Below are 27,892 nucleotides of genomic sequence, written 5' to 3'. Positions count from 1 at the left end.
ATGTTTAGCCTCTTCGCGCCAGATAGCGCAAACCCGTGCCTACCGCAGAGGCCGGCAGTGTCGTACGCGAGCGTCTGTCCAGGGCCAGGGGCTTTTTTGCTATTAAGCCTAAATCCATGAAATTTCCGAAGTATCAACACATTGTTTAATAATGCTCTATAGAGTATTTAAACGGCTTATGCTTTATAGATATTTTTATATATATACTTTAATTACCTTATTTCTTGTTTAAATGCATATGTTACACATTTTATTTTCATTACTCACCAATTTATGACTTTTAACATTATACATCTGAAAACTAAATCTTAAAATTCTCTTTTCGTATGAAAAATTTGAAAAGAGGGATCTTTACACAGTCCTACGTTATATTCCTTGCACTCTTAATAACTCATTTGCCGTTTTGAAGGATTTTTCCAGGAATGTGAAAAAACGAAGCATCATCGTCTCATTTTCTTATCAGTCTCTTCTGAACAAAGTTTTGGAAAATGTGATAGTGATACTATGTAACATAGTATCCTAGTGATACTACGTTACATAGTATGACTATCACTACTATCAGAATCTGTTTCAGAATCAATATCTGAAATATTTTGCATCATTTCTGCTATTTCATACTCTGTTAAACATTTTCAACGCTTCGACATTGCAGCGGTAAAAACAGAAAGAATTCACGTCTAACAAGATCTAATTATTTTCTAAATACTGAACTGCAAAACGAAATACCCAACGTTTTAGCAAAAATAAAACTTCTCTACATACAATAAGCAACTACCACGTGCAAATTTAAAGAGACGCCATAAAGCACGCCATTCGGAAAGATTTATTTCCCCTTTTGTTTATATAATCAAAAACATGTGTATGTGAGTCATGTTTCTCTCATTTCGAGTAGAAGGTCTAATGTACATGTATCTGAAACCATATGGACATACAGTGCCATCTTGTGGCAGAAATTGTAGTTTTTAAAACGTTCCAGGACACTGGCACAAATACGTGACAGTCGGGGTTGAATGGGAAAATGCTCTGGTGGCACGCCTGTGTGTCGGCCGGGAAGTGAGTGTGTTCGTTGCTGGCATGTGGACGTGACAGTCGGCGCGAAGGGGTTAGTGCAGTGGAGTGATACCACTTTTGCCCATGGCAATGCTTTGGTGCCCCCTGCACTTGTTTCTATCTGTCTGCTTCCATCATCATACAGCCACAATCAGTCATTATTGGACTTTTTTCTATTTCCTTGGCTAAAATCCAACTTAAAAGGACATCGTTTTAACAATTTGGATAACTTGCAGAAAAACGTAACACGCGTTCTGAAGAGCATTCCAGTTGAAGGCATCAGTGGATGGCAGAGTAACTGGCAACGGTGTATTAATGCAGGAGGGAGGCTATTTTGTAGAATATTAAGTATTTGTAAAATTATCTTCAAATAAATGAATTTTATGGAATCAGTCTCTTTACTTTCCGGACAGACCCTGTAATTCGGAGGGTGAGAGGTCTGGAGAGTATGGTGGATGCAGCATAATTTTTCCATTCTAGCTCTTGTGCATAGCATGTGGTCTTGGATTATCATAATGCAGTATGCTGAACCTACTGAACATCAATGGCTTCTTTTCTTTGACCGCTTTGTTTAAGCCATCCAATTGCTGATAGTTTCTCTCCAAACTGAGCTTTTCTTTAGGTTTCAAAAGCTCATAATGTACTGTTCCTTACCAATACAACAGAGTTTTCTCATTCAGGCTCAAACTCAGTTTATAGTTGGGGGGGATTGTCTGAGCTCGCATTATGCTCTTTTCTTAACTAAGTTTTTGTAGTTAATTCACCTTTCATCCACAGTTATTATCGAGTCAAAAAAAGCTTCATTTATGTTATAAACAAGCAGAGATGTGCATGTGATGTCTCAATCATGCAAATTTTTTTTTCACTTAATTCATGAGGCCCATCTAGAATATTTATTGATCAGTCCAAGTTTCTGAATATGGTCTAAAATGATTTGTTGATCTGAATTAATTTTTTTCACAATCTCTGATGTTATCAAAAAAAGTATCTTGCTCTTTCATGGTCTTGACAGTACTGTCTTTGATCAAAGATGACTGCTGAGGGCATGGCTTATCATTAAGGTCGAAATCAATTGTTTCAAATTTTTCAAAATATCTCCTGCATCTTAAAATGAACATTTGTATCCATGTTGGCACTTGAAATAACATTATCGGACAGAACTTTCGAGTAGATTTCATATGTTATAAATGTGAACACCTGTACATTGACAACCTCTGTTTCTGAATTATTAAGAATCTATTTGTATGTATGTTTGTATATTCTTTTATTGTGCAAAAACAGCAGCACATAGATAGAACCACCAGATTTTGAATATACATAGTCTTCCCCCCCGAACATGTGCACTTGAAGCCAGAATTTCAAATTTTGTATGAATTTAATGAACTTCTGATTAATAAACTCAGCAATCTGAAAGCAGGCAATGGCAACAGTGTTGAAAATTAATCCTTTTTATCTCAAATGTGCAAGACTGTTGCCATTTGGCACAATGTAAGGTATTAGTCTTTCAGTTTTAATCAACAAACACATCTGTTTAAAAGCCAGTGTGTTGCCACTGCCTGAAGTAAATACTTTTAGTATCAATGTGCCAGCATGCTGCCATTCATTAAACTGTACAGTATTTACCTTCAAATGTAATATGTCTTTGTAGTATAAGAAACTATGGGATTTAAAAGCAATAAATGCAGTTTTTAAGAATTAATTCTTTTTAGAAACTAAAAATTGGAATTTATTGGTGCGTAAAAAAGTATTTGTACATTCAAACAAATGCAAAATTTAAGTAGCAGTTTCTAATTGGTTTAGTCTTTTTTTTTTTTTTTCGATAATTGACATCATTTATCTTGCAGGTTGTATAAAATGACTGGTGTAACTTCAAATGTGATAATAAATGTAAAATTTTAATGTTGGTTGTAAAGGTTAAGAAACAAGTACTTCCAAACAAGAATTAATCTTAAAGCTTTGTAAAGGCAGTAAATTGTCAGTTTTAGTCAGTAGACTAACTGTGAAGTCGATTATTCGAAAGCTTATTACTTCTAGAACAGTAAAAATAGTGCTTGTTCAGGATGACCCTATCTACTTACATCTATTGAAAGATGATTTCTGGTATGTTCATTAAAGAAAGATCTCAGAGTAAGTGCTCCGAATCATACAGCAGAATTGAGAGACATATGAAGAGCAGTATCCATAAGTACAATTTGAAATGTGTGCAGAAAACAATTTGAGACAAAAATTCTTTGTGAGTAAGAGAAGTTGGAAGTTATGATTATCCTTTGGAAAAAAATATGTGAATGAAAGCCCAGAGTTCTGGGCGAACATTATTTTTTCAAATGAAAGTAAATTCAATATTTTTGGATCGGACAGCAGGCAGATGGTGTGGAGTAAATGGAATACAGAAATGCATCCAAGGAATTTACTACAAACAACAAAACATGGAGATAGAGGAGTGTTGTTTTGGGGCTATATGAGTGCTTTCGGGGTTACTAATTTAGTCATCATTAATGGCATTATGAAACATTTGCCGAACATTGATATTTTGAAATATAATTTACTGTTTAGTTTGACAGAAATAGGTTTGGATAGTGAATATGTTTTCATGCATGGTAATGACCCCAAGCATACAGCCCTGAATACCTGGCTCTGACATAACACCCCAAAGTTCATGAAATTTCCTCCTCAATCGCCTGACTTCAATCTTATTGAGAATTTATGGAAAATTCTTCACAAAAATATTAGATCCAGGAACATTTCTAATAAAAATGACTTAATAACTGCTCTTAAACAAGAATGGGAGTCCATATCTATCTCAAATAACAACAAATTTAATTGAATCATTGGCAAAGAGACTTGAAACTATTATTCATGCTAGGATATCCTACAAGGTATTAATTTAAATATATTTATGAAAATATTCAACATTATGTATACGAATACTTTTTACACCACAAGATAATGGATTGTTTATTTTTGTAAATGTCTTATTTATGCATGGATTTATTTTTTTGTAAATTTCACTTAGAAATATTGAAGTATATTTTATTATACATATTTAGTTACTTATTGTGGTAGTTTAAGTTAATGATTTTTATTAACGAGGCAGTTTTAGATCATAACACTTACTGTATGAGTAACACTTACTGTAGATTCAGCAGACCATCTGCTTTGAATGCAATTCAGGATTTGTGACTTGAAAGATCAGTGACGTTCAATGCTTGCAACTACAAGACATGAGCAGTAACAATTATTAATGGTCACAAAATATTAATTTATTAATATATAAACCATATAAATTAAGATATCATTTTAGGCAGCTTTTCATGGTGTTATGTATTTCTGCCAGGCTGTCGAAGTTTTTGGAAAGAAGATTTCTTACTTTTTTGGGGGGAGGGGAGAGGGACATGTAATGGAGGAGTGTTATATGATAATTTGTTTGCATTTATATGGTAATATATATATATATATTTATGAATGTTTAGAATAACATTTTTGTTGGGTAAAACTGTAAAGTTCAGTTACTTCCTTATTAAACACTGATCATCCAAAATACTGTGATCACTTTTATAATGCTGTGTTACTCCACATTTGACACACAAAACTGCTGCAACTGTTTATTGTATAAATTATAAGAGTCTTTGGCAAGTGTCTGGAGGAAGATTTTACTAGATTTATAAGCAGAGGTACAGTTATTATGAGGAAGTGGTAAGTTCTGAACTGGCACTCCATGACATTCCAGATGTGCTCAGTAGGATTATTATTTGGTGAGTGTAAAAGCCTGGACATCAACTGGAGTTCATCAACATGTTCCTCAAACTATTGTAGCCACATTCTGGCCTGGTGACAAGGTGTGTTATCCCACTGAAAGAGTCTATTTCCAATTGTGAAGACAAAATCCAGTTAAAAGATTCAGCCAGCTGTGATATTAGCATAGTTTAAAACTGTGATGGTGTGCTCAGTAACAAACACCAGTCCCAGAGATAGACATGAGAACATAATTTGAAGTGTAATATTTCCATCACTGGCCTGTTTATGTGTTGTACTACATGTATAGTCAACTATTTGCTTGGAAGATGATTCACCCTGACACAGCCATTGACAAGGGTCCAATTCTACAAGGGTCCTATGTGGTTCAATCATGCAGGCTCACTATAGTCTGAAACATTGATGATACTGGATTAATAGAGGTACACAAGGGGTCTCAAAAGGTTGTTTACGGTGCTTGACTAACTAGTCTGTCTGTCCAGGATGAACAAGTTTTACAATGGAAGTGTGAAACCCTCTAGCTGCTACTAGAGGCAGGGAAGTGGAAAGAGAAATCATTTCGGGCAAGGATGTTGCTGGAGAAGTATGCATCGATTCAGTAATGAGGAATTGGTTGATATGCATTATATTTAATGGTCTGTGGATGTAAATGGACAAGCTATGAGGCACATGTCATGATAGCTCTTCTCAGTCAAACATCTGCTAAAGCATCTGTTGTTTGGATAATTACAATACAGATTAAGTGAGGCTTGTACTTGCTGAGTAAGCAGCCTCATCAGTTAGCAACATACTATACTGAAACTTGCTAGAGGAAGCTCTGCTGTGGAAAATTGAGGGAACATGATTCCTTCACATTACCCCCAAGGATTTCATATGGGGATACATGATGTTTCTATTATATGGAACACCTGTAACATCTGACTTCAGCTTCATCTACAGGATCATGGAAGCAGTGGCATGTGTCCATAACTCACCTGACCAATTGAACAAGTCTGTGAATCATGCATGAACATCGTGAAGCATGTATTGAGATTTTAGGCAGTGTGTATGAGATGGTTTGAGATGGCTGTATGTATGAGATGGTTTGAGATGGTTGTATGTATGAGATGGTTTGAGATGGTTGTATGTATGAGATGGTTTGGATGTTGTTTTATGTATGAGATGGTTGGAAGGAATTTTGGTCATTTTCTGTAACCATAATTATTTTTTTCCTCTGTAGTGTTAAGTTTTTTAATAAAGTTATGTTAATACTGCTCCCGACCTCCTTTCTTTGCATGTCAGTCATGTTGCTGTAGCACACTGTTTTTTGGACACAAATTCCTATTTAAAACTTATTTCTCATGATCTGGCAGACCGATACGCAAAGTTTGTAAACAACCTTTTGGCGCACCTTGTATGAGAGGGGAGTCTGCAGTCTGTATCCAATAGAGTTCGATGACCTGTAGGCCCATATACTGTTGTACTTAGACGTGTATTATATTAAGCTGCCAGTTGAGCCATCAGTAGCTGCCTCTTTATGTTCAAGTGAAACAAATGTGTCATTTGTTTGCCAGGCATAGAGTTCAATAACTTGGATCTCCTAGTAGGTGGTCATGAACTGACAGTGACAGCTCATAACCAACCAAAAAAGTAGTGCTATTTCAGAGGTAATCATTCTTAGACTTTGGCTATCACAATTTGTTCTTTATGAAAGTCACTGAAATCAGACTTTTCAATATCACAATCAGCAAAAAGATGCTTCAGTATCCCTACAGCCATTAAAATAAAATTCTCACCTTATGTGCCATCTATATCATTCCAGCAAGCATGCTCACACAGTGTAGGTGTGGTCATAATCATATCGTGGATCAGTATGTGTGTAATCACTTATCAACACAGTAAAGACCTGATTATCTGGCATTCAACTAACTGGAAAGCTTAAGTAACTAAAATATTTTAGAATTTTAGGAAAAAAAAAAAAATCTGAAAGACATAGTAAATGAGGGATTTCTAATGCTGTTATAGGGCTTATACTATTAACATGCATACATTGTTGCCAAACATATGTAGTGTGATTTAGTGCTAGTAATGAATAAGCATAGTGTCTCAACAGTGTCATAAGAAGTTTGTTTTAGTTTAGTGTAAATTCAATTGATTCTTAATAAGATGGTTTAATTTGTTGTTTGACTTCTGAATAAGATGGTTTAATTTTGTATAGAATGATATAATTTGTATTTTCCAATGCATTTTGAAAACTGTTTCATATTTGGGGTGGCATGAAGTATTCTTAAAATTACAGGATCTAGGATTAAAAAAGGCCATGATACGCAACTTTGAAAATGGATAAAAAATGGTGATGTAAATGGGAAAAATTATGATGAGTAACTGAAGTTTTTATATGCTATATTCATAATTTGGATGCTCTTTAACTGAAATAAAGAAGAATATTTTCATTTAAACTTCTGCCAGAATAAATGGTGACATCTCCCCAACTTTCATGTTAGTCAGAATTTCATAATTATAATCAGACCTATGGAATATCTCAGCTTTTATGACTGAAATGCATTTAAAAAATTTTTATTCTAAATGTAGGCTTTTGATGTTCAAATTCATAATAAATTAGGTGACTGCTTTTATAATTTTAGATCAGAAAATTTTCCTACTGTATAACATCTGTAAAAGATGCTTGTGTTAAATCTTATTTTTGTAATATTGTAAGTTAAAAATTTTTATGATATTGTTATGATGTGTAGTTTTAGCTACTATTAGACTATTATTTTATATTTCTGATTTAAACTTTCTTTTTTCTCTTTATCAGCATCTCCAATTGGCAGTGAAAGCAAGCACATGTGTACCCGAGAATCTAGTTCTATATCTAGTGTAATGGAAGAGTCAAGTCTTGGTAAGGATTAAAAAAAGAAGTAATTTTTGATATTTTCGTCATATTCTAAAATATGTATGTGCATATTTAGTATTCATAACATTTTTGCTGTAACTGTACTGCCCATACCCTTTCTACATGAAAAAAAAAAAAAAGTTTCATTTTTTTACTTGTTTTAAAGGGAAGAAAAAGTTACGGAGTTACTAACTTAAAAAAATTAATAATCCAGTATAATTTTTGGTTGAAATAAATATACACATAAGTATACATTATAGTTATTTACATCATAATATGCTTCTTTCTTATTTTTAAAAATTGTTTACATATACAGTCAAAAGTCGTTAATCCGGGCACCCATAATCCAGAATGATCTATAATCCGGACCTAAAAGCTACAAACTTTCTGCGCATGTGTCAATGCATAATGCGTTCACGCATGCGCATATGCATTTACGCATGCGTGTTTAATGTATAACGGATGGTATAAGCTAAGCTAAAATTATCTAATTCAGTTAATGTTGCAGATTGCGTTGTTCCTTAATCTTTGAATTGGATCCAGCTTATTATTTTTTGCAGACTGTTAGAGCAATTTTATAAAAGTAAGCTTGAACTTTCGATATTATGTCAAAAAGAATTTCCGATGCTGGAGCTGCCAAATGATCTACTAAGTGATGGCATGTTTCGATGTCGATCAAACAAAAAGTGGAATTGCTGCAAGAAATGGATATGCCTTTGTTTTTCTACCCATTCCGAAATCTGTTTATCAATTTCACGCTGCTCTACGGGGGTGGGGGTGGGAAAACGTCGCTGCGCGCAATGAAGTGAAAGTTGATGTCTCAGCACTATCCTTATCTTCAGGGCAGATGTTTTTATTTTATTTGGCTTATAATTCCTTACTAAATGTAGTATTTCATCTCGATGTACTCCATCTACGATATGATTTAAATCAAATTCCTAGTCACAGTGGCGTAAATAAGGGTATGCAAGGAATGCCGTCGCATAGGGGCCCGAAAGCTTAGGGGGCCCTTTCAATGTCCTGCTGAACTACATTTACGTGTTTAAACTTTAAGACGGATTCCATTACATATATATAGAAGCTTTAATTCCTTTTCCCTTGATGAGTTCGGAATTAGAATTTCTATAAAAGAAGATTAATTATTCTTTTTATATTTTTTATCTTGTAATTTTTTTCCTTTTGCTTTTCATTTTTATTTTTAGAATTTGTACTACTATAAATTCTTATTTTAATTTTGATATGTTTTGATTTTGTGTTAAACCCCTTTTATACGATTGTTAATTTTAATATAGTTGAGGAATAGCCTTGATTTGATTCCAATTTACTTTTAACTTTAGAATCTTTAAGTATATGTAGATAATGGAATTAATTTTCTTTTAAGTTATTAAGGGTCCCTCTACCTATATGGTGCAATGATGCATGACACAGATAGGATGCTCTGTATGACACAGATAGGAGGGAGGCCCTTGGAAGCACCTGAAACAGCTAAGTTCAAGTGTTTACAAAAGTTAAAATTCCAGCATTCGGCTATGAAATAATAACTTCATGACCTACCCCAGTTTAGGGATAGCAGTGAGCGGAAAATAGAAAAGTTCCTTTGTATTCCTTAGTCTCAAACCTGAAAATTATTAAAGGCGATCCCCCCCCTAAAGGAAAGGTTTCTCCTTTTGCAATCCCAAATGAAAAAGCGGTGGAAATGGAAATTAATTGTAACTATTTATTATAAAGTACTTATTTTATATATTAATTTGTTTTTGTATAATTCGCATTGTGATCGAATAATCAGTAGACATATTTTCTAAGTATAAATCAAAGAAGTAACTAGGCAGGATTCTGGTACTTTGGAATGAACTTTGCAAGTTAAGAGAAATCGAGGTATATTATTTGCATTTAGTAATTTTCATAATATGTTATCCCGTAGCATTTAATTTTTTTTATATATTGAATCTCTTACTAGCTTTTCCATCAAACGCAAGTCCAAAAATCAGTCCTAATATTCAATTTGAAATTGGATTTATTAATGTGAATGTTTCTTAGAATTTAATATAACATGTATTTTGTTGGTTCGCTATAAACGGCGTATCACTTTTCAAATTGTTGCCACCAAATAATTTCACCCTGTATTATTTTGAAAGAAATTAAATAAGGAAGAATCTGCATGTTTGAATGTATAGTTTTCACAATGTAAAAAACGATGGTACTTCAACCTGTGCAGTTGCACCAAGAGGCAAGGTAAAGGACAGAAACATTTTGGATTTAGAAGCAGGATTGACATTACAAAATGGCAAAGTTAAAGGCAGATTGATTTTTTTTTCTCTGTTTTTACACTAATAAGCTGAATGGGGCAATCATTCGTAAGTATTAATTGCTAACTCCAGAATACATGCTTTTCTTTCTTAAGGACACAAAATCATTGATGTAAGTTGAGCAGTTGTGGCATGAAAGGACTTTGCCCCAACCCCATGTCGAAATGCCGTTCTAGTCCAGGAAACGCAAAGAATTTATGGCACCATATTTGGAAAGGAGAGATTTCCCGTTCGGCTTAGGGATCTTTGAATGAATTCAAAGTTTCAAAAAAAGAGGTGGGGAGTTTTACGACAGGCTACGAATACACAGATGCTCAAACATTAAGCGGCCAAATATTTCAGTTAATTTCCGGCATAAATTTAATGAAATTTTTTTCATTAAATTTATTGAAATTCATTACTTTTTCACTCATGGGGGTAGGAAATGGAATGGATGAATATTTTTACTTGAAATAATGAGTAAATAAATATTTATCCAATTTTTTATATCAAAATTTTCAAAATATTCTCACATTGCAGATAAAATGCAGGTTAGGAATTCTTTAAAATCCCTAATCGAGAATTAAATCTGAAAGCACAGAACTCGTTTGAGGATTTACTTGATTTGCTTTAGAAAAGAGAAGAGCTGTAGTGTTTCTTAACCTGTAAATTACCCATCTACCAAAAATTCACACTTATCTGTAAAAGATAATTCCGAAGACATTAAATTTGTTTTGAAAGTAATATATTAATCTCTCTTCATATGAAAATCTTCGTTTGAAAAAAATATAATAAATTACAATTTATTTTAACAACGTGAAACATTTAAGCGTATAATTGAGTAATGCGCAATAATTTGTACATTATTTAAACGGCATTGAAATGAATTATTAGATAATAATAAAGCACTCGAGGACTATTTGCCTAAGAGGAAGAACGCCTTCGTGGAGTACTTTCTAATCGTTATTTGAAATGAAATTTTACAATTTACTTTACTTTTGCTTTTAATTTACTTTCCACAGCATTCAGTACGTGAAATCATCAATAATAGTATAATAATGATAATAAAAATGGCATCGCACAATTAAAAGTATATACTACTTCGTAAATTTTGATAAATTAATCACTGAAAATATTAAACATATCAATGGCAGCGTTGCCCTAATAGTTTTAAGTTGCATTTCAACATCTGAAAGAACGTGAATTACATTGCTATTTTCACTACACAAACGAATGGAATATTTCAGAAAAGAATACTGCCCCGTTATTGCAATATTTCAATAATTTTTGCAAATTAAAAAAATTAATTAACACGTTTTAATAGTAAAGATGCGATTTTCACTCATAAAATCCCTTTGTACATTATTCTCTTTCATTTCGGCATAACTGCGTAACTTTTCTAAGACATAAATAGCTTCCGTTAATATATGTTCTCATACATTATATTTATTTTTTATATTTTTGTCATTAATAAATTAATGATTAAGATAAAAAAATTGATACTACTTAATTTATAAGCAATGTAAAAACTGGAAATCTGAGGTCATTAATTTCTGAGACGTAAATAGCTTTCTAAGACACAAATAAAACAGATAACAATAATCATAATTATTAATGCTCCTAAAATATTCCTAACTAATTTTCCTAACTAATTTTTGCTTTCTGATCCACCTGGAGTACAACAAACCTATTTTCATTAAATGAAGTTTTGCGCATTTCTCTACGAAGTACGCAAAACTTGTTTTATACAATTTTATTTCTACTAATTATGAAGATACTTTATACTGGTTTCCTAAACAAGTATTTATGTGTACTACTTTTAGAATCCATGCGACAGAGTGTGAGTACTCATCTTCAAATATATGTTAGTGTCAATAAGCTTAACTCTAAATTATTAAACATTTCTTTGATCTTAAAACTTAGAAGGGAATTGTCATATTTTGCTATAGTGGGTATTTAATTTTAGATAAATCTTCATACCATAAGTATTTTGTGCTTAATTTTAAAATTTCCATTTCATATTACACAATCATTTTCAAAGCTGTTTGGATACATATCAATAAAATTTGTTTCTACCTGTTTATGATTTCATCGTAAGCTTGTGAAGAATTTCCTAAAAATATTCGAATATCCATAATTTTTACTGTCAAAATATTTAATAAATATAGATTAACTGAAATGCATTTATAGTACAGAGGAAATGTAGAAAGATATTGCAGGTGATGTATTGTGTATCATTGGAATATGGCAATAATAATAGTACAATTTGACTGAAGGGAAAAAGAAAACAACAGATGTTTCAGCATTTTAAAAGGGAAATGGACATCTTTACAGTAAAGTCTTGGATGAAAGTTTTACTGTGACTCAACTTGGGAAGACACTGGAAATTTATAGTGGAGGCGGGGTCCTTTCCTCCTTAAACATCTGCATTGAAGTGTGAAATGCTACCCCTGAAGTATACTTGTAAATTGGCTGATGACTCAGAACAGTAAACTGAAATTAAACATGCTGTTATTCTAATGCCATTTCTCTAGTCTATGGAGAGAACAAACAGAAGTTTTTCTTTAAAATTAAATTTCAAAGTGATCTCAAATATAATTCTTAATTATAAAGGTAAGTTATTGATTTGTAATGTCTAAATCAATCATAAACTAAATTCTTATAATTTAAAATTAGCTAAAAATTCAATTCAGCTGAACTTTTAATCCATTTATCTGAAAAATCCAAAATTATCACCATTAACAATGCAAATGTCTAATATTAATTTAATTAAATATTTTTATGATAAATATGAAATATAAATATGATCTATGTTTCCATACATTAAGAAACATCATAACAGGCCAAAATTAAAAACAAAATTTTTTAAACACATCCTGCGCTATAGTGCAGGATCGATCAACCAAACAATCGGCTTGACAATCGAAAATTAATCGACTTGAATGGAGCACATCAACATCTAAAAAGCGTTTCTATTAATATGCAAGATATGAGAAACAAGTTTTAAGGCATTATGAAAGAAGCTGAGTTTACTGCAAATAAATGGGGCAGAGAAACTAAATTTGGAAAATAAAAAAGAAATAAAGAACCCAAAACACTGTCATTGTTAACAAATATGGAAATTATTAATAATGTTTCAAAATACAGAAAACATATAAAGAAGACTTGCACTGAAAGTACAACTTTTATTATTTATAAATACTTTCAGAACAGAAATCCAAAATTTGAAATCCTTTAAGGATTTAGCTAAATTAGCAATGGTAAAATATTATGACATGACAAGCAGTTATTCGGGAGTGTGCAATTCACTTACATTATATTTATCATTACCTGTAACCACAGCCACGAGTGAGAGGTCATTTTCAATATTGTAACTAATAAAAACATATTTAAGTAACAGTATGACATAAGATCGGTTGTCAAACCTTTTACTATTGAGCGTTGAAGCTGAGATGGCTGAGAATATGGACGTCCAAGTATTGATAAATAATTTGCGGAAATGAAGGTTAGGAGACGCAAATTTTAAAAGAAGGATTTTTTTTTTCTTTATGATGAATTTTGGCCACCAATGTTATCATTACACTTATTGAGGGAGTAAAAAATTAGAGAAGAAGAGCTGTACGGACTGAGGAAAATTAAAAGGAAACAGTAAAAAACTTTAGCATTCATATTTTTTATAAAAATCATGTGTTCATGTAGTTTAGTTTTACAAGAGGTTTTTTAAAAAGACGGAAATAAACTTTACCATACATATTTTCTACAAAAATTGTATGTTCAAATAGCTTTCTTTATGAAGTTTATGATAAATATGTTTTATATTTAACAAATGTCTGTCAGTTTATAATATAACTAATTATTTATAAGTTTGCTAACTTAAATGAAAAAACTTAGGTAGGCGCAGATTTTATATAAAAATTTAAAACATTAGTATGTAAAACTTCTTGGATTTTATATAAAAATCTCTGCAAATCTAGGCTTTCTTCCTTTTTTTAATGCTATACATCGACATGTTCCTTTTTTTATATAGACTTATTCATTTATTATCAGTATGCATCTCAGTGAAAGGAGAGAAAAATCTGTCTCTCGCACTCACACAAAAAGCGTTAAGTAACTGAATTAAAATCATCTGACGTCAAATACCCAGACTAAAGCAAATTTTTATTTCACCAGTTGGTCAAGGGAAATTATTTTCCTTTTTATTCTTTCTTCATGTTACATACCTTTCAACTGGTTCCCTCTAAGAACGTGCTTTTATTTTTTAACAATTAATCCAGATGCGATAAAAATCATCATGAAAACATTGCCTCCTGGAATCCTTGATTTTTTTTTTTTTTAAAGCACATTAAATTTATTGGGAAAGGGGCCCAGGAAAATTTTTTGCATAGGGGCCCAAAAGTTCTAGTTACGCCACTGCCTAGTCATTATAATTCGCTTCCGATAGTGAAGAAAGTGACACAGAGGTTATTGAAAACGAAAAAATTTCGATTGATAAATTAGTCGGTATTCTCGACACAGCAATTATAGGACTTGAACAGCGGAATTTTGTACCTGAACAAGAAATTATGTCTGTTTTTAGAATTAAAGAGAAAGCATTATCACATAAAATGAAGCAACTTAAACAACTTACATTAAAAGAAATTTTTAATAAAGTAAACAAATAAATATTAAGCTTTATTTTTTTTTGTTAACTTTTTGATATGCTTTAGATTATAATTGTTCTTTATTTCATAAATTACGGTTTCATATTTTTAATTTTATAATTTCTGCATGCCATCTTACAGATTTAAACTGATGAGCTATAATGTGGAAAAATCGATAATCCGATTTTTCGGAATTGCCGAAGTCCCGACGAGTCCAGATTAAAGTCTTTTGACTGTATCACACATTTACACATGTCTTGCATATTTTCACATTTTTTTACCTTTTAGATTGAAAGATTAGTTAAATAAAAATGCCACATTTCAGCATGCTTTTTTTAGCCCAAAGGGACGTTGGGCTATTAGTCTCAAAATGGCATTTTGCATAATTTCGCTCTCTGTATTGGTTCACTTTACAAACTGTTGCCACCAAAGATTATCGCCATGTTAAAGAAACTAAATAATGAAGAATCTGCATGAATGTTTCTTGAGTTGTGAAAAAGCAGTGGTAGCTAGAGCCATCAAATTTTGAATAACGTACTCTCCGAATGAACATCAACACTTGAAAGCCCGAATTTCGAATTTGTTTTATTATCTGTTTCAAATTTGATAAAACTAACGAATTTTTGGTTAACAAACTTGACAATGGTGACACTGTATGAAAAAAACATTTGTATTTCCAGCTCACGAGACTGTGTATCGGAAATTCTAAAGATATGCTGTTTTTAAATATTTTGTAATATTGCTGTTGAATTGAATGTTATGTGGCTTAAGTGGGAAGAACTTTATATTTAATAAATAAATGTAACACACAAAACGTTAGAAGAAGCCCTTTTGGGGGTAATATAAAATCTGAAAGCTTTCTTCCTCCCCTCTTTTTTAAAAATTTGTTGTGGAATTTTTTTTTTTTCTTAAACCTTGCAATGTTTAACTTTTGTATTTTTTAGTGTAATTTTCTTTATTACAGTACAGAGTCTGAAATCTGGGTGTCTAGTATCCAGAGTGAGTTGAAATGAACTTCCAAATTACTAGCAACTTTTTTTTTAGAAATTTTCTTGTACGCTTTACACTTGTGCATTTGATAATTTTTTCACAAAAAACATGTGGAGAATGTTGATTCTCAATTTCACTTTGTGGCACGTAATAAAATATCTCCATATCGAAGAAACAATCATTTATTAGCATAAATCTGTTGAACAATTTTCATCCATAGCTGCCTTTTTCCTTGACACATGTCTGAAAACAAAACATTCTACATTAAACCAAGATTAATTTTAACCTATCGAATAATATATCCCTGACGCTAATTTAATAAATAAATGTAACACACAAAACGTTAGAAGAAGCCCTTTTGGGGGTAATATAAAATCTGAAAGCTTTCTTCCTCCCCTCTTTTTTAAAAATTTGTTGTGGAATTTTTTTTTTTCTTAAACCTTGCAATGTTTAACTTTTGTATTTTTTAGTGTAATTTTCTTTATTACAGTACAGAGTCTGAAATCTGGGTGTCTAGTATCCAGAGTGAGTTGAAATGAACTTCCAAATTACTAGCAACTTTTTTTTTAGAAATTTTCTTGTACGCTTTACACTTGTGCATTTGATAATTTTTTCACAAAAAACATGTGAAGAATGTTGATTCTCAATTTCACTTTGTGGCACGTAATAAAATATCTCCATATCGAAGAAACAATCATTTATTAGCATAAATCTGTTGAACAATTTTCATCCATAGCTGCCTTTTTCCAATCGGAACAATATGTTTTTAGTAGCCAAGCTCATGATACATTGCTAATGGTGTACAACAGACGTTAGTTAAGCTTTATGATGTAGCCAAAAATTTGAAAATTTTCAGATACCACAAACAAAAGAGAAATTTCTCCATTAATAGAGTCTGTGGAGAAATGGCAATAAATGAAGATGATACAGGAGAGGTTTTTCATTGCAATGAAAATGCCCAATCATCAATCAGTTAATGGATAGCAGAATCTATAGTAAGGTTCTAAATCCAAAAAATATCATAACCAGTAGTGAACAAAGTGAAGAGAGGTTGTTGGGAATAAAAAAAATTTTGATTGACAATTTAGTGTAAATTCTTGGCATGACAATTATAGAAATTGAGTAATGGAACTTTGTAGCAGAATAAGAAATTATGATTATCTCTAAAATTAAAGAGAATGTATTAGGGGGGGGGAACAACTTATATTAAAAGAAATATTTAAAAAACCAAACAAATATTAAGCTTTTCTTGCAAATTTCAATTTTCTTAAAAATTCAAATGCTTCAATGTTTCATGAATCACTGTTTCATATTTTTAATTTTATGATTTTATATTGGGAGAAATCCCAAATCTGGAATTGCTGGAGTCCTGACGAGACTGGATCTTAAACTTTGTGTTTTATAAAAACGGGATTAAATTAAATTATATATCCCTTTTTAATTGAATTTGAGTGTTATTATATCGAGTTTAATGTCATTTTAATAAAATATTAGTTTTGAAGTAGTTTACCTGTGGAATAATGAAGTCTTCTTAATGCTTTTTGTTTATTTTTAATTTTTATTTTCTTCCGTGTATTTTGTATTTTCTTTTTCTTTTCTGTATTGTGTCTTGCTGATTTAATCAATGCTTTGAGCTCTCATTTACAAGCAGCTCATTATTATTCAGGTTTTGCTGATTTGAGTCAAGATTCAAGAGCAGCTAGTGATGATGCTACCAATTTGAGCATGGAGAACAGCAGTGATGCTCAATTTCCAGACAGCCAGCCTGGTGGGTCTATAACATGTTTTTATTGATGTTCGACTGTGTGTATTGGAAAAAAAAAATAATTGAAAAGAAGACTTTCCAATCTAGAATCCTGTGCAGTTGCTGCTAAGACTGACATAAAATAATTAATTACATTAGTTAAATTATAACAATGAACCTGATCAAGTTCAGATTTATAGCTAATGACACTAAAAACCACAAAAAAGGTTTTGACTACAATTTCTCTCTTAAACTAAACTATAAAAAAAAAAAAAAAAAAAAAAAAAAAAAAAAAAAAAAATTTGTAAACTAATTTTTGAAAAAGCAGATAAACACTACCACTTAATTGGATCAGTAATAGTAACTTTCTGTTTTTAAAGCAGTTAAAGAAATCAGTGTGCTTGATATCAGTTGCTGTGACTATACGTATCACTGAAATCATGAGAATCTTTTTACACATCACTGCTATTTAAAGAAATCTATAGCAGTCTGTTAGAACTACCTAAATTATTTCCATAGATGCTTATTGATTTAGATACTTTTAGTTGAAAAGAATATCTTAAATGCTCTTTGTTCATAATTACATCAAGTTTCAGAGTACTATTTATCTTCAAATAAATGGTATCCCTTATGGGAATTAATTATTCTTTACAAATCTACGTATTTGCAAAAAATTACAAGTTTCTTTTTTCGTTTTTTATGATGACCTGCAGAAATTTTCTTTCAGCTACAGATGTATAGATGGTATCACTTTCAACAATTTTAGTCTCATTGAATTTGACAATATCTACCTTTCATGTTGTAGGCATAATAAAACCAACTCAGATCAAATGACTGTTGATTATTTTGATTTTAACATTTTCAATCTCCATGAAGTAAGACTTTGACAAGAGAAGAAGTTTCAGCTTTCCTTCTGTTAAGCTTATTAATTGGCTCACTAGCATTTGCAAAAATGTGATGAGAAATACTATTTTATAATTTTATAATCAATTAGTTTGTATAAAAAATATTTGCTCAGAAGTTGAGCAACTGCAACAAACCATTGATTTCTTTCACAGACTTTGACTACTGATCAAGTTCCTAAGTCAGTTTTAAAAAACAGCTTAAAAAAAAAGTGGAGTCTTCAATGAACTATGAATGTTTTATTACATAATGAAGCCCATTTTTAAACTTAACAGGAGAGATGAGGCAGGAGGGTACGATTTATAGCATGTAAAAATTTGAAAATTTTGCAATGTACTGTATTAATGTAATGTAATGTATCAATTTTCTCTCATTCTGGCTCTTACTTTGACTAATTGGTCATTTTATTTTTAAAAGTCGATTTTGCAGCTAAAAAAGTGTTTGTTACTTTGTTTTAGTTTTCTTATTTCAGTTTTCCTAGCTTTTTGCCAGAATTTATTTATTTAGTTAACAATTTGATATTTTACAGTTTTTTTTAGTGTTAGAAACTTCTTTTGTCTGTATTACTTGACGAGATTAAAAGTAGCCAATAGTAACTCTGCTTAATATTTCTTCTGAGAACCATTTTCTGTCCTCATTTTTCGATGGACATTTTATAGATAACATGCTTAGAGTAAGTAATATTTTCCCTGCCTTATATGTATACATCTTTTTCGTAAGTAGCTACAAATAATAATTAAACATTGATGATAGTTTAATTAATTCCAGATTGTGCAAATTATGATGTTTTTACTTAGCATTTGGCTGTGTTAAAAGTTTCTTTTTTGGCCATTTACCTCCCCCCTTTTTTGAATACATACTGAAATTTTTGATGCATACTTTGATATACTGATACATACTTTGTATTTACTGGAATTTTTGATGTGTTGATTTTCTATTTAGGCATGTGGAAGCCCAAATTTGAAATTTGGAATTTGTTTTATTCTTGATTTCATATTTTGTAAAACTTTAATGAATTTTTGATTAACAAACTCAAAGATTTCAAAACAAGCAATGGCAACATTGTACAGGAAAAAAAAATTATCTTCAGTGCGCGAGTCTCTGTATTGGAAATTCTAAAGATATGCTCATTTTAAAACTATTTTGCGATATTGCTGTTGAACTGAATTTTATGGTTTAAGTCCGAAGATCGTGATATTTAATAAATAAATGTAACACATAAAATGTTAAAAAAAGCCCCTTTGAACGTAATTTAAAATCTGAAAACCTTTCAGAAAAGAAAATTTTTCTTACTGTTGTGCTGATGATTGTGCTTTTTCTGAAAATGATTTGCAGTTAACTGAATGACATTTGTTGTGAATGCAATGCATTAGAACTTAATATTTTGTCATTTTATGTCCAATCACTATTAAATTGATTATGAAAAGCATACTGTGGCCTTGTGCTTAAGGGTAGTGGAAAATTGGGTCATATCCTTATTACACATGGTAAGGATAATTAAAACATCTATGCAACCAACCCATTTACTAGGATTTAAACCCGGATTGAACTACCAGAGTATAGTGGTTTTTTGTCCTCTGGTCAGTGCTTGTGATATACAAAGAAAAATAAGAATTTCTGATTGAAATGGGGCTTTTTATGCATTCACTAGCCAGCACTTAGTTTCTGCTTGGCTATAGCTCATTCCGAAATAAAATTTTATGTGGGTTTGACTGTTTGACTAATGACATTAATATAATTAAATGGTGTTTTAGAATTATTTTATGCTTTTAAAATTCTTACGTTGGTAAAAGAAGAGGGGGAAAATGAGTTTTTGATAATAAATTCCTTTAATATTTGGAAATCATAAAGAATTTAAAACTCTTAGATATTCATTTATGTTCCATATTGTATTTTGCTTTTACAGTATTTAACTTTAATCTTAAATTATTGTTTAGTTCTGCGTTATCTTATGAGTTTCAGTTAAATTTTAATTTTATAGATGGCTCAATAATGGTGAAACAAGATGAACTGAGTGAAGATAGCTGTGAACCCCCTTTAAAGAAAAGACTTGATACCAGTGATATGAAAGACTGAAATTGGTTTCTTTTCAGTTTTCAAATAAATATTTTCTTCTGTGAAATGTTTTCCAGAAAAGTAAAGAACTGTTATCTGTTACAGATAAAACCTTTCTTTTTGGCAGATTTGGCTATAGTTTTGTGATATATTTAAAAAATATTTTCTTCCTCCATTACAATAACTCTTATTTCACAGCAAAGTAATACTTATTAAATGGCAAATTTTAACCCTTTATTAATGTTAATATTTGATTCATTTTAAACTTCCATTTTGTATATAGTGAGATGAAGATATTTGTTTCTATAATAAATCTCAAGCCGGTGCAAAGATTTTTAGTCTTGCTGTTCATCCTTTGTGATCCAATGCTACTTCTATTGCTTATCTCCATCCAAGTCATCCAGGTTGTTCTTTCTTCTGTTTTCCTGATAATTTTAGTCTTTCTCTTTGTTTCTTCCTGTTCATGCAGTCCATTGTCATTTTCTTGTTACTGTCATTCCTCTATGCATGTTATTCATTTCAGCTTTTTTACTGTTCTGTTCTTCTCAATCAGCTTTTTGATTTACTCCCATTGCAGACCCAAGTCAAAGCCATTTTTTTGAATATTCTGTGGCTGACTTTCTGAGTATAAGTCTTATCCAATTTTATTTACTATATTTAATTTCTTCTACTGTAGATTTTGGTTTGGTTTTTGCATACAATGTAGCATTTGAAGTAATGTGCAGCCAGAAAATTTGCAGAAATGTGTAGAAACATTTTGTTTAGAATGGAGAAATTTTCTATTATCTTTATTAACTTCCAGGATTCTGATCTGTCTAACAAAACTTATTTTATAATTGAATTGAGAATTAGAAAGAAATTTTAACTTTAAGACTAATACAAACAAAGGATATGCCTTTATCCATTTTTTGCAGCCATTCCACTTTTTGTTTAATGGACTTCGAAACATACTTTTGCTTTGTAGATCCTTTACATACGAGGGTTGGAACTTTAATAGTGGCAACTATTTATTTACAAGGAATACAAAAGTGATTCATGCCACCATGTTTTACAGTCCTTCAATATAGTTGCCAGCATTGTGTACAACCCGTTTCCAAGGATGTGGAAGTCGCAGAATACCTGTAGCAGCTCCTGTTTTGTTGATAGTTTGAATGGACCAGTCTACTGCCGCAAGAATCTCAGGAACAGTTTGGAAGCGAGTGCCACGAAGTGGTCCCTTCATCTTAGGAATTAAGTCATAGTCACAAGGGCTTAGATCTGGGGAGTATGGTGGATGGTAAAGCACTTCCCAGCCCCATCGCTTGAACAAATCAGTCACAGCTTGCGCTGCATGCGGCCGAGCATTGTCATGCAAAATAAGAGGAGCGTTCTGCAGAAAGTGTTGAAGTTTTTTTCTCAAAGCTGGTCGGAGATTGTGCTCCAAAAATGAGCAGTAATACTGCACAGTGACGGTCTGCTGTGGGGAAACGGTATGCGTTAGGATGACACCATCACAGTCGTACACGAGAATCACCATAACTTTCACATTGCTGGGGTTCTGACGAAATTTCGAACGTCGTGGTGACCCGTGATGACGCCATTAGTTTGATTGGCGTTTCAGTTCTGGCTGGTACGATCGGGCCCAAGTCTCATCCAGCGTAATGATATGGCGTAAAAAAGAATCTTCTTCGCGCTCATAGCGCTTCAGGTGGGTTTGGGCAGCATCGTATCGTAGCCATTTCTGCATTTCCGTCAATTGATGTGGAACCCATCGTGAAGCAATTTTTCTCATGGACAGGCGTTCCTTCAGAATGTGCAGCAAAGTCGTATGTGCTAATCCTGTTTGTCCGGCCAGCTGAGGAATCGTTTGGCGGCGATCACTGTCCATTAGAGCTGCAACAGCTTGCACGTCTGCATCGCTGACACTCGGACGACCTGGCCGCAGCATGTCTGCCACGTTTTGGCGTCCTTCATTGAATGCTTTCACCCATCTTGCTACGGTTCTGTAAGGCAATGCAGATTTCCCGCAAGCCTCTTGAAGCCCTTGATGACACTGTCGTGCTGTACGACCTCTGGCACATTCAATTTTTATCCAACATCGTTGTTCTTGTTTTGAAAACACCCTGACAACACTTACTTTAGACCGCGAGCTAATACAAGGATCCGTTCTTCGCGCCACTCCGCATGCGTGTGACGTAGGCAGGACGAGTCTTTTTGCTGAGAGGTAAGGTAGGTATGTAGTTTACGTGTGGTATACGCGATATTCTTTGGTTTTGTTGCGTAGCGTTTTTTCAGCTGTGTTGCCACTGTTAAAGTTCCAACCCTCGTATAATGTAGTTTCAGTTATACATAATATCGGAAATCTTTTTCCGTTTGTCTCTCTCCCATTTTTTTTTTAAGCATTTGGAGCATTCGGCGGATTTTCGATATTTGACTGTACTTAAAAAACGGTAATTTAGTATTTGAAAAATGGCTTTCAGGTAATCTTCGGATAAGACCATCACTAATTACATATTTGACACATTGCTGTTGCATTACTATTTTCCCATGTATGTTCCTATTTCAATTTTGTATTTTTTATAAAAAAAAGTTTATTCTCTAATTTGGACATCAGTATATATTTGGAACAATGTAGTATTTTAATTAGTGTTGTTTTTGACAGAAATTTCATTGCTATTATTATTGATCAAGTTTTTAAAAAATTTTCCTTTCACCAGAAATAAATCACATTGTTCCTTGAAGCACCTTGATCTGATTTAAATCATTGGGGAAATTGAAATAAATTATGATATTGTGGCTTATTATGTAAACATCAAGCTATAAAATTTCATATTTAAGAAAACAAAGTTTAAATGAGAATAGGAGTAGATATCATAAAACTAATTTAATAATATTGTTGATTTTTTTAGTAGTTCTTCAATTTTCCCCACTCTTTTTAAAAATCTTTCAAAAATGTTCCTCAATTGAGTTTATTTTCTTGGAAATTCCATACTCTGTTTCCAAACTTTCTTATCCTTTTTTAAAAATATTTGTATCTTAGGCCTTTTTTCTGGTTCAGAGTTGCTACTTGTGTCATTTTATGCAAACTGCATAGTGCTCAGAAAAATTTTTACTTCAGCTGATGAGAACTTTCATGCTCTCTTTGAAGAACAGTGAACTGTTAGTTGTTGAAATTATTTCTAAAAAAGTTGAAATTTGCCATTCGTTAAAAATTTTTTTTGAATATGCCTCTTGCTAATTTTTGAGGGCTAAAATTTAATGACTCAAAATGAGCACATTCTTGGTCTTTGGTATTTGCTGTACTGAATGGATTTGATATTTTACTTTTTTTATTATAAATTTTAAATGAGTTTCCAGCTTTTGTAAACTGTTTTGCTTAGTAACTGTTGAGTCAGTACCTCTATAGTTAAGGAAATAAGAAACACAAAATGCTGTCTGAAAAAAAATATTTCAGTATTTGAAACTTTATTTTGTAATGGCAAACTCCATTTAATATGAGTTCAGTATGTCTGCAGTCAGAATGTGTGATTCAATGAAATTCCTGCTTTATGCAGTACATTAAAATCAAATTAATTTTTTAGTATACATTTTATTTCCAATTTGAAGTGGTAAATATGTTTTAAATCTACCAGCATTACTAAAATTTAAGTAAGAAAAGAGAAAGCTATTTAATTTAACCAACATCATGCAGGCATCAACATTCATGATATGTAACTAAAACTTTTACAATAAAATTTTAAAGTATTCATCATTTTAAGCAGTAATTTAATTTTGCGTATTCATTTGTTTTGTTAGTAAGATTTACTCATTGCATAAGCTTTTGATAAATGGTAGAATTTCTCGCACTCCCCCTCCCCAGTAATTTCAATGACATTAAAAAACATGGGATTGTTATGCATTCTTATTGTTTTTAATGGAATTCGAGTAAATATTTAGACATTAAATAAAAATTCAAGCAGTTGATTTTTTATTATATTTTATGACTTTAATTATAGTTTATATTTTCCCTTAAAATGTGGATGAACTGGTTGAGGAATTATAATTACTTTTATTGTTTACTTTTATTAACTTAATGCTAGTTTTCTTGACATGCATTAGTTGCTGAATTAATTAATTGACTTTTGTGTTTTTCTAATATTTCTAAGAAACTGGGTAGTTAAAAATATCAAAATATTTAAAAATTTTACTGATAAATTATCTTGAAACTAAGAAGATTATATACAAAATTGTGTATAGATGTTTGATAATCTGCTTGTTGCAGAATATTTAGATTCTAAGAATCTGCTTCTTAGTTTTGTTTTTGACTTATATTTATAGTAATTGAGAATGAAATATTGTTAAAAAGACCCCCCCCCCAATAAAAGCTTGATAATGTACTTGAAAATAAACACACATTGTAACTGATTGTTCAGAATCAAAAATTCAGTTTCTAGGCTCCATAATATTGTCAGTTTTTTAGATATTTTCTTTCTTAAATGCATTCATATGTTTCTTTAAAAAATAGTAACAAAATATGCATTTAACTGCCCTAAAGTTGCATAATTTCCAGTGGGAAATATAAAGGTTGTATTTCCTGTATTTTTGTAAATATCTGTAAATATGTACATAATTTCATTTACAGTACTATTTATAACAACTTTGAAAATGATAATTGTTTAAAAATGTGACAATCTTTACCTGTCTTTGATATAATACCAGTTTTTATATGTAATGTGCAAAGATAACAATGTCTTGTATTGGAAATGTGCCGTGATCTGATTAAAAACTGAACATTTACTCTGTCAGAAATAAAAGTATTTAAATTGTGTTTGGTTTCATTTATTAAACAAACAAGTGGTAATACTTCTGTATCTTCTCTCAATTTTTCAAATGCTTTTTGAATAATTTCCAAGTTTTAGTACTCTTAACCCTCTGAGCGGCCTGGGTTTTTGTTAAGAAAGCACAGATTTTCCAAAACTACTATGAGGACAAACTATTTTTTTAAAATTTTTTATTTTGATGTAAAAACTCTCCTGGTATTTCATACCTAGATTTGTTTTCTTTTGATATATTGCCGTAATTTCTTTGACATATTTTAATATGTACATATATATACGTTAAAAAGAGGGGTGGGAATCAAGTTTTATTTCCATCACATTGAACAATCTATCTCTTGTAATGCTTTATTATTGCAAAGAACCTTTCCAGTAAGTTTTGAACAGTCCAGTTCTTCAATTAATATTCCATCTAATGATTTCACACGACTCAACGCGACATATGCTTTACCTGCTGCGAAGAGTTTTCGGAGGAAGGTTTTCTTTTTTTAATTATCGCTTTCGTTGTGTTGTAGTTTCTTTTTGCATTCTTCATTTGTGAAGCAAGAGACCTTTTAAAGGGTTATATTTTAAACATATATTGTTATCACCTCAACATAGAAATATGGGGAGAGTTTTCGCTACATAATGGGACATTGTACATCCGCCTCATCCAACTTTATAAAATTACAATTCTTTAATTCCATACACTTTAAAAATCTTTAGAACTATGTCTTACTGTTGCAACTTATTTTTGTTAAATATTACAATCAAATTTATCACAGTCATGTACTATTATTTATAAGTTGTTACAAAATTAATTTTTACAGCATGTGAGAATTCCACTACAAGTTAAAAAAAAAGTATCTGGACTTAATGAATGAATAAAAAAGTATTTTATTAAGGACTGAAAATTTGAACAAGATATAGGGAAAGTGTAAGCTAATAGTAGGAATTTTTTTTTAAAAAAAGCTTTTCTTGAAATGTGCCATTTTGCATGTAAACAAAACTGTCAATTAGAAAACTACAATTTATATTTTCAAAAATATAATTGCATTTAGAATGCTTTTTCATTCAGACGATTTTTTTATAGCAAAGCAAAATCATTTTAAAAAATGTGTGAACAGCCTTTGAATTGTAAGAGTTATGATTTTATGTTTGTTACCTTTGTTGAATACAGACGTACACAGATAAGTTAATTTGATAGCATTTAAGGGTCGCATTTACCTGTTTGCCTAAGGTGAAAAAAATATCTAGGCTGTTATTGTAAGTAATGCTTTTACAACTTCAACAATTATATAATTTCTTTTGTTTCATGCCAGTTTTAATGTTATTGTCATTCAAATTCAATTTCAAAATTTTTGCTTATTTTTGTAAAATTTGGATATTATTTTAATGAATGAAAAATTATTAATTGATTAATGATATATTAAAATTACATTTATGATCTTGAATCATTTGCTTATATTTATTTTTACCTTTATTCAGAACTTCTACCTAATCAGACTTTATAGTGAAATATAAAAGGGGGGGAATTAAATGATGTGCTGAAGCTAAGAAAGTTAATTAAAATAAATAATCATATGTCTAACTCAAATAAAAATATTTTCATCATATACAAGGAATTAAAAATATTACGAATGGGCCTGACATTTAAGAATAATTTATTTCAGTCTCCTTATTTCACCTTGAGTGGATATTAAGGTTCTCAACCAGGGTTGGAATGCAGTCAGTCTTTTATTTAGCTGTTAAGTATTTAGTTTATGAACATTAAAATATATATATATATATATATTATTTTAAGGATATAATTTTTATATTAATATTATTTTAATGAATGAAAAAATTATTAATTGATTAATGATATACTAAAATTACATTTATGATCTTGAATCATTTGAATATATTTATTTTTACCTTTATTCAGAACTTCTGCATAATCAGACTTTATAGTGAAATATAAAAGGGGGAATTAAATGATGTGCTGAAGCTAAGAAATTTAATTAAAATAAATAATCATATGTCTAACTCAAATAAAATTATTTTCATCATATACAAGGAATTAAAGATATTACGAATGGGCCTGACATTTAAGAATAATTTATTTCAGTCTCTTTATTTCATCTCAAGTGGATATTAAGGCTCTCAACTGGGGTTGGAATGCAGTCAGTCTTTTATTTAGCTGTTAAGTATTTAGTTTATGAACATAAAATAATAATAATAATAATTAATAAATAAATAAGTAAATAAAAATAAAGGTAAAAACCTATTTTTATTCAAATTTTGGTACATTTTCTATACCTTTTTGTTGTTTAGTTTATGAAAACGTTAAAAAATAGTCTAAATTGAAATAACTATAAATTTATTTTTCCAGTTTGGGAAAAGGAGGGGAAATGATCTTGCAATGGTGAAAGAAGTGCAGAGACTAAAAAAGTTAAGAACCGTTGCTCTATATTTTGCAATATTGTTCTGAACTTTGATGCACGTTTAAATATCTGAGGCCAAATTCAAACAGCCAAGTACAACTGGAACCAAATTCGAACAGCTAAATACAACTGGATTCAACAGCTAAATCAAATTCAGACTGCTAAATACAACTTAACCAAATTCAAACAGCTAAATACAACTGGAAATACTTTTTTTTTCCGATTAAGGTATACATTAAATCTTTGGGAATTTTACGGTACTTTTAAATCTTTGGGAATTTTACGGTACTTTTCTGTTATCGAGAGCGGATTCAGAAATGTGTATATATATATATATATATATACACTGGTGTGCAAAACTTAAGGAACAATGTTAATTTTAATCAAATAGCCATGAAA

General features: G+C 31.1%; 1 protein-coding gene across 3 annotated transcripts in view; it reads left to right on the top strand.

The window, feature by feature from the left end:
* The window catches only part of BCL7-like (chromatin remodeling complex subunit BCL7B-like protein), an 80,930-nt gene extending 55,849 nt beyond the window's left edge, over positions 1-25,081 (top strand). For 2 of the 3 annotated variants that reach the window (XM_035362960.2, XM_035362959.2), the window contains exons 5-7: positions 7,601-7,684; positions 17,260-17,361; positions 20,222-25,081. In XM_035362960.2, the coding sequence (XP_035218851.1) occupies positions 7,601-7,684; positions 17,260-17,361; positions 20,222-20,316 (281 nt within the window). In that variant the 3' untranslated portion in view covers positions 20,317-25,081. The remainder of the gene's footprint in view (positions 1-7,600; positions 7,685-17,259; positions 17,362-20,221) is intronic. The other variant, XM_035362961.2, reaches the window with a different exon arrangement.
* The last annotated feature ends 2,811 nt before the right edge of the window (positions 25,082-27,892 follow it).

Source organism: Stegodyphus dumicola, chromosome 3 (genome assembly GCF_044657685.1).
Source record: "Stegodyphus dumicola isolate Sdum_Otavi_A_Nest chromosome 3, ASM4465768v1".
NCBI lineage: Eukaryota > Metazoa > Arthropoda > Arachnida > Araneae > Eresidae > Stegodyphus > Stegodyphus dumicola.
This window is presented reverse-complemented; position numbering and strand designations above follow the sequence as displayed.